Genomic DNA, 8215 nt, shown 5'->3' with positions numbered 1-8215 from the left:
CCCTCCCCCCCCCCCCCCCCAAGACAGAATTTCTCTGTGTAACCCTGGCTATCCTGGAGGTCACTAAGTAGACTGGGCTGGCCTCAAACTCAGAGCTTTGCCTGCTTCTGCCTCAAAAGTGCTGGGATTAAAGGTGTGCACCACCACACCTGACTTTGTTTTTGTTTTTGTTGTTTGGTTTAGTTTTGAGAGGAGTTGGGGGGGCTGAGGCAAGTGTCGAGACAGGGTTTCTCTGTGTAGCCCTGTATGTCCTGGAACTCACTCTGTAGACCAGGCTGGCCTCAAACTCAGAGATCTGTTTGCCTCTGCCATCTGAGAGCTGGGGTTAAAGGCATGGTTTTGGACCACACTTAGTAGGTTTTGTTCTTTTTGAGACAGGGTCTTCCTACAGAACCCTGGTTGTCCTGGAGCTCATTATATAGACCAGTCTGGCCGGGAACTTGCAGAAATCCTCCTGCTTCTGCTTCCTGAGTGCTGGAACTGTATACCACCATGCTCAGCTGGTGGTTTTTGGTTTGATTTTGGAGACATTCCAGGTTGACCTTGAACTTCCTTTTGAGAGGACTCCAATGGGTAACTTGTGTTTCATCTCATGTAGTTTAGCAAGAGAATTTACTCTGGGTCCCAAGAATTATTGAACAGATTCTGTCTTAGAGTACTTTCACTAGAAGCGCCTGCTGTTTGTCATTGAGCGGAGTTCTAGATATACCATTACTGACCTTCTCTTGTTTTACAGGTTGCTTGAGGGGACGTTGGGCCTATATCCTACTGGTCCTGAGTTCTCTGGTGTCTGTCGCTGGTTCTGTGTACCTGGCCTGGATCCTGTTCTTTGTGCTGTATGATTTCTGCATTGTGTGCATTACCACCTATGCCATCAATGTGGGCCTGATGTTGCTCAGCTTCCAGAAGGTGCCAGAACACAAGGCCAAAAAGCACTGAGTTCCCATCTCATGCCAGGCTAACCTAACTTGCTTTGCCTTGGCACCTGACCCTTGCCCAAGTGTATCATGTGTGGTTTCCTAGAAAGCCCTATTCCACTCATTCAAATCTCCCTCCATAACCACACACAGAAAAATGACCAAATGTGTCTCTAAGTTCTGTTCCCATGGGCTGCTTTCTGCTATTGGTTAAAGAGAAGGATTTTGAACAATAAAATTTTCTATGTTGGTCAAGTCTGAAGTATATGCCTGCCAGAGACCCTTCCGGGTGTTGGTCTTTCCCTGTTACTGCCTTCTCTGGAACTGGGATGAGTCAGAGAGAATGGAGGGCCTGCCCAGAAGGGGAGGCCGCATCATCTATAGTATGTGTAGTCAGCAAAACCTGGCACATCAGCCCCCATGTCCAGGAAACAAGCTTGAGCCTGCTGCCTACAGATCAGACCTCCTGTCGTAGGAGGGCCTGCCATACACCTGGAAGGCAAACTTGCTTAGAACTTCTTACTGTGGTAGAGTTCACCTACAGCCAGTCTTAACCCTGTGCAGGGCCAGGCTAAGATTCTATTTCTGTTTTCCCTAATATGGATTAAGGACTTGACATCTCAAGCACTGACTAAGAACCTGTGTTAATTTATGAAATAATCACTACCATTGTTTCTATATTGATGAAGGAGCTTAGGTACAGAGAAGCTAATGTGCTCTGAGACCACATGTCTAGTACTGGGAAAGGGTTGGGGGCAGGAGATCTCAAATTAAAACACAACCCTAATTCGCACTGCAAGTAGGAAAGTGTTCTACCACTGAGCTATACCCTAGCCCCTATATCGCAATCTACATTCGCCTGGGCATTGGCTCATGTCTGCTCTAAGCTCTTCTCACAGTTGCCTCTGTATCAGGTAATGGTGGAGCTAGCCTAAATTGGGAGTCTGGAGGTGGAAAAGGATGTCCTCTCAGTGTTCTAACCTCCATTGCAAGAAAGGAGAGCAATGCCAGCAAGGCAGCAGACCCAGAGAGAGGTTACGATGAGAGCTACCCCTTTAACACACAGCCCTGCACATGTTACCTCCGAAGCAAACCAAGGGAAGTGTATGAAACCCGCCTGGCCTTGGCCTGCGGGAGGCAGGGAAGCTGAGAAGAGTCTAAGGAGTCCACCATTGCTCCACAGATGAAGTTTTCATGCAGGAAAAAGCTGGTCTGCAAATCACACTTGGCTAAACACTAACAGATGGCTGATTTGTTTTTGAGACAGGGTCTTGCTTTAGTCCAGGCTGGCCTTGAACTTGTTAGGTAGCTCAACTAAAACTCAAAAATCTGCCTCAGCCTCAAGGTACTGGGATTAGAAGTGTATACCACTGTATTTAGAAAATTATTTAGTGTGTGGGAGCATTTGCCTGCATGTTTATCTGTGCACCACATGGGTCTGGTACCTGCAGAGGGTGGAAGACTGTTGGATCCTTTGGAACTGGAGTTACAGATGTTTGTCAGCTTCTGTGTGGATTTAGAACTCAAACCTGGGTCCTCTGGGACAAACAGGTAGTGAAGAATCAGTAAGCAATCTCTCCGGGGCCCTAAGCATGTTTTTAAAAAGTTAGCGTGTATGTGCGCGCATGTGTGGGCTAAATATCATGGTGTGTGTGGAGTTCAGCTTGCAAGAATTCTTTGTCAAACACGTCAGTCTGAGGAATCAAACCCAGGTAGTTGGGCTTGGTGGCAAGTGTTTTTGCATCGTTCTGGTGAGATGGTTCACCAGGTAAAGGCACCTGGCCATGTGCTTTCAAACCCTGGAAGCCCTCTCTCTGGAATAATTGAAAGAACAGTAATAAAAAAACAGCCTTCCTTCTAGTCCATTTGAAGGGGCTAACTTGACATTTTTACTATTATTCTATGTGTATGAGTATTGTGTCTGCATGTGTGTTCATGTACTATATGTGAATGGTGACTTGGGAGGGCAGAAGACAGTGTCAGATCCCTTTGAACTGGAGTTACAGACCACAGTGTGAACTGCCCTATGGATGCTGGGAATTAAACCAGGTCATGCAGTTAATTGTTGCTCCATTTCTCTAGAATCTCCCTGGCACCCATAAGCACTTAAGTTTTTCATGTAAGGCACAAACAACTTCACTGTTCAAAGTCACTGGAGGAACTAGGATTTGAACTAGAGGAGTAGGGCCGGTAACAGGAGAAGCCAGAGAGGGGTAAGGGCCACACAACCACAGGCCCCAAGCTAAGAGCTGTTGGCTCCCTTCCAGCCCAGGAAAAGTAACACCTGACTCCTAGCTGACTGGGGGCGGAGCAGGGGTGGAGCCAGGGAGACCCAGGTGGCCTTTCTGACAGCCTGAGCACTGAGTGGCCTGGAGCAGCATGAGGCAGAGCTGGAGACCAGAGCTGCTTATTGTGGGAGCTGTGGTTGTGATAGAGGGTAAGTCGGGGGGCGGGGGGTAGCTCCGAAGCCTTCATCTGCCCCGGGAGCCTGCGATTTGGTATGTAAGGGATCCTGAGAGGGCTGCAGTCTCCCTCCCTGTGAATATCCTTGGTGTGTGTCTTTTGGAGAGGGAGGTGTTCTTGGGGCTGAGGTGCTGAGGGGAGGTAATACACTATCTATTGTCAAAATGGCTGTGATTTTCCTGGGCCAAGTTACAGCACTCTGGAAGAACCTATTAATATATTTAATCTTTACAGTTCTTTAAGTACTGGCATTATTCTACCTTGGTAAGGAAACTGAAGTACAGAAATGCTAAATAATGTCCTTGACTACAGTCTAATGCCAGGGTTAGAAAGGGAAGGACCTGAGATCACTGTCTGTTGTTCTCTCTCTCTCTCTCTCTCTCTCTCTCTCTCTCTCTCTCTCTCTCTCTCTCTCTCTCTCTCTCTCTCTCTCTCTCTCTCTCTCTCCTGTCTCTCTCTCTCTTATCCTCTCCTTCCAGAAAGACCTTAGGCATGTTCTGGCCTCACTGACTAGTGGCCGTCTACACCAACCCTGCCTCTGTATTTGAGTGAGGCTGCGATGGGTTATAGGAATGACAGGGACCCACAGGAAAGGTAGACAGTTTGATTCATTAGGATGGGGTGGAGTGAGACTCACTTGGGGCCTCCCCCACTTAGGACATGACACAGACCTCTAATCTACCTTCTTAGGCTTCCACAGCTGAAGGGACAATTAAGCTAATGTTCTTCGCATACACAGGCCACCTCTCTGACTCAGTGGTAAAGGCAGGAGTTAGGGGTTCAGAAGCCTGGAGGAGGATTGGCCTACTCCCAAGGTAAACCTCAGGCCTTGCTCCTTGGGCCCAGGAGTGCTGAGCACAGCTGAGAGAATTAATGTCTGTGTACTCTGAATGGGCTCCAATAAAAGCTGCTTTTCTGCCTCATATAAATGTCTTCATTTGGGGAGGAGCTGGAGAGGTAGCCAGTCATAGCTATGGACCCAGAGCCTGTCCTTCATCTCTCCACCTAACCTGGGCCAGGCAGTTACGGCTCCCCCACATCTTGTGTTTTTTCTTCCTAGGTCTTCAAGCAGCTCAGCGTGGTAAGTGGTGGGGACCTGGGACCTGGGCTGTACTCACATATGAGGGGAAATGGTATTGTGTGGTCCTGCAGTTAACATGACTCCCCCTTCTCTACAGCATGTGGGCAGCGTGGCCCTGGCCCTCCAGAGCCTCAGGAAGGCAACACAGTACCTGGTGAATGGCCCTGGCAGGCCAGTGTGAGGCGACAGGGTGTGCACATCTGCAGTGGCTCCTTGGTGGCAGATACTTGGGTCCTCACAGCTGCTCACTGCTTTGAAAGGTGAGCCATACTTTTCAGTCTCTCGATTTGAGGGTGGATTTGTCCCTGTACCTCACAAGACTTTTCTGCCTCTAAAATAATAAGTATCATTTATGGGAAATGTGCCAATGGAGTAGACACAATGCTAGCTTAACCTTAGCGATCTTTCATGGTGGAAGCTTTACAAAGGAGGAAATGAAGACTGAGAGGAGGGAATTGTGCTGAAAGCTATGTGCTGTATCTGCTCATGTCCCCCTGCCTGTGCTCTTCTCCACGTTGTCACATCTCCGCTGGCACTCAGCTGTCTGGGCCTTCTCCTTCTCCTTTCAGGATGGCCACAGCAGAACTGAGCTCCTGGTCTGTGGTCCTGGGTTCTCTCAAGCAGGAGGGGCAGAGCCTGGGGGCTGAGGAGGTGGGAGTTGCTGCCCTGCAGTTGCCCAAGGCCTATAACCACTACAGTCAGGGGTCAGACCTGGCCCTACTCCAGCTCACCCACCCCACAGTTCGCACAACCCTCTGCTTGCCCCAACCCACCCACCACTTCCCCTTTGGAGCTTCTTGCTGGGCCACTGGCTGGGACCAGAACACCAGTGATGGTAAGTACTGTCCTAGACAGAAGTCTAGAGAGGCACTTTGCTTGCCCAGGCTCAAACAGGATCAGTTCCTAACTGTGCTAGCCCCTGCTCCCATTGTTTCAAGGCTAGGCTCAATATTATCTCCTTTACCAGTTTCCAGGACCCTACGGAATCTGCGCCTCCGTCTCATCAGCCGCCCCACTTGTAACTGTCTCTACAATCGGTTGCACCAGAGGCTGCTGGCCAACCCAGCAAGACCTGGGATGCTGTGTGGGGGTGCACAGCCTGGGATACAGGGACCCTGCCAGGTCTGATGAGGAATTCAGGGGGAAGGGAGGGTCTAGTCTATGGCTGAGGGCCCAATCCTCAGAGAAGGGTAATAGAGGTACAGCCAGGGGGCATCTGGCCAGTACTGGGGCTCAGGGGTTTCTGCTTTTGGCTCTTTCCCTGGCTCAGGGAGATTCTGGGGGACCTGTGATGTGCCGTGAACCGGATGGACACTGGGTCCAGGTTGGGATCATTAGTTTCACATCAAAATGTGCTCAAGAGGACACCCCTGTGCTGCTGACTGACATGGCGGCACACAGTTCATGGCTGCAGGCCTATGTTCACGGGGCAGCTTTTTTGGTGCAAGACTCAGGAGTTAAGAAGATGAGTGATGAGAACAGCTGTGTAGGTAGGTATGAGCATGAGTATCAGGACTGGGGTGTACGGGGACTTCCTGTACTCAAGACTTCCTGAGCAGTGGGTGGAAGGACAAGGAAACAAACTCTGCTCAGACTCCGAGCCTAGATGTGGCCAATAGAGAACCAAGAGTTTTGCTAAGGCCCCTTTTAGCTCCCGGGATAGAAACAGCCCCATTGGGGCCAGGGAGTTTTACAGATTTGGGTATACAAATGTCTCTGAAATTTGGCTGGTTTCAGGGGAAAAGCTGCAAGTGTCCAGGGCAGAGATCCAGGAAGGTGAGACAAGGCAGTGTCTGCAATGCAAATTGCATGCAAAGTCATTCCTGGGAAGGAAGCTGTGTTCTGATAGTCAGGGTTTTAGGGCTGGTACAGGCTTGGAGAAGTGCAGAAGGGAGGGGGGGTTGGGCAGAGCCCTTCCTGGTAAGACTAGATGGATACTGTCAGACATCACGATTAAAAGCATGCACATTATCTGGTTTGGGCTACAGAGCTCCAAGTTAAACTCTACGCTAGTTTGGTTACCTTTGGTCATGAGGCTGAAAGTCTCAACTTAGAACAAGATAAAGGAAGACTTGCTAACTTACGGAAGCACTCAGCACAGGCCCTAGCAGTAAGAGACCACTTAATAAACTGAATGATGTAATTCGCCTGTTTCAGCATGTGGCTCCTTGAGGAGTGGAGAACCCCAGGCAGGAGCCCTGTCTCAGTGGCCCTGGGATGCCAGGCTGAAGCACCACGGGAAGCTGGCTTGTGGTGGAGCCCTGGTATCAGAGGTGGTGGTGCTGACTGCTGCTCACTGCTTTATCGGGTGAGCCTTATGTCTCTCTCCTTTGTGCCCTTGTCTCAGCTCTGTCACTCAGTGCTGTCAACCCTGCCTCTCAACACAGGCGCCAAACCCTAGAGGAATGGAGTGTAGGATTGGGGGCTGGACCAGAGGAACGGGGCCTGAAGCAACTCATTCTGCATGGGGCCTACACCCACCCAGAAGGCGGCTATGATGTGGCCTTCCTGCTGCTGGCTCAGCCTGTGACATTGGGCCCTAGCCTAAGGCCCCTCTGCTTGCCCTATGCTGACCACCACCTGCCTGACGGTGAACACGGCTGGGTTCTTGGGCTGACCCAAGAAGCAGGTATAGGAATGGGGACACTGACAGTTGTCCATTGAACTTAGAGGAAACTGAGGCATCTAGGCTCTTCCTTTGCTTTACAGGCATCAACTACCCCCAGACAGTACCTGTGACAGTCCTGGGGCCAATGGCCTGTAGCAGACAACATGCAGTTCCTGGGAGCACGGGCATTCCCATTCTGCCAGGGATGGTATGCACCACAGTTGTGGGTGAGCCATCTCACTGTGAGGTGAGTTCAAATTCCCAATCCTTACCCAGCAGACCCCTGGTGTTCTCTCACCCTGCAGTTCACGAACAGACTTCCTGCCAGGCTCGGCTGCTAGCCTTTCTGTGCCAGCTTGCCCCCAAACAGCCCCCAAACTCCTTCTACCTGCTGCAGGAAGTTGCCAAGTGTAACCTGCTCCCTAACAGGGCCTCTCTGGGGCACCACTTGTACATGAGATCAGGGGTACATGGTTCCTGGCTGGACTGCACAGCTTTGGAGACACCTGCCAAGGCTCTGCAAAGCCTGCAGTTTTTGCAGCACTCTCTGCCTACGAGGACTGGGTCAGCAATCTAGACTGGCAGGTCTACTTCGCTGAGGAGCCGGAGCCGGAGCCGGAGCCTGAGGCTGAGACTGGAAGCTGCCTGGTCAACTCGAGTATGTTCCCTCTTCTTTAGCCTTGGCTCCCACCTAGGGGAAATCCTATTCTCACTCATTGTAGATGCCTGGGGTAGAGGACAGCAACAGTCAGACCCACATGGACTTTTATGAAGCTGGGGTCTCAGCTTCTTGGTCTTTAGGTCTCCTACACACCATAGGGGCCAAGATGGATCTTGCTTATTCAAAGGAAGTAATAAAGCTATAGGGACGGGGCCAAACTAATTTTCTTCCTCTCCTTCACAGGCCAACCAGCCAGTTGTTGACTGGTGACTCTAGTTTACTCACAGGACGCCAGAAACACCAGGCAACTCCCACATCAACACCCAAATCTACACCCCTGCCCTTCCCCTCCCAGTCTTGTGGTTCCCAGCCCTGAGGCAGGTCCAACAGCTGGCTGGCTGGGAATGAGCCTGCCCAGAGATGCTTTCCATGTGTGACCATGACCCCGCCCCCAAGCTCTGCTTTCCAACAGAGATGTCTCCAGT

General features: G+C 50.8%; 2 protein-coding genes across 3 annotated transcripts in view; both read left to right on the top strand.

Annotated features, from left to right (window-relative positions):
- The window catches only part of Vkorc1 (vitamin K epoxide reductase complex subunit 1), a 2857-nt gene extending 1685 nt beyond the window's left edge, over nt 1–1172 (top strand). The window contains exon 3 of one of the 2 annotated variants that reach the window (XM_031384631.1): nt 737–1172. In XM_031384631.1, coding sequence (XP_031240491.1) covers nt 737–939 — 203 coding nt within the window. In that variant the 3' untranslated portion in view covers nt 940–1172. The remainder of the gene's footprint in view (nt 1–736) is intronic. The other variant, XM_031384632.1, reaches the window with a different exon arrangement.
- Nucleotides 1173–4201: 3029 nt separating this feature from the next.
- Prss53 (serine protease 53) lies at nt 4202–8113 on the top strand. Its single transcript, XM_031388450.1, has 10 exons — nt 4202–4461; nt 4559–4721; nt 5031–5296; nt 5429–5583; nt 5732–5951; nt 6619–6769; nt 6849–7113; nt 7188–7316; nt 7499–7727; nt 7974–8113. Exons 1-10 carry the CDS (start codon nt 4254–4256, stop codon nt 7991–7993), a joined length of 1806 nt encoding a protein of 601 aa, XP_031244310.1. The 5' UTR covers nt 4202–4253; the 3' UTR covers nt 7994–8113.
- The last annotated feature ends 102 nt before the right edge of the window (nt 8114–8215 follow it).

Source organism: Mastomys coucha, unplaced genomic scaffold, assembly GCF_008632895.1.
Source record: "Mastomys coucha isolate ucsf_1 unplaced genomic scaffold, UCSF_Mcou_1 pScaffold21, whole genome shotgun sequence".
Lineage (NCBI taxonomy): Eukaryota > Metazoa > Chordata > Mammalia > Rodentia > Muridae > Mastomys > Mastomys coucha.
Note: the sequence above shows the minus strand (reverse complement) of the source record. Positions and strands in the feature narration are given on the sequence as shown.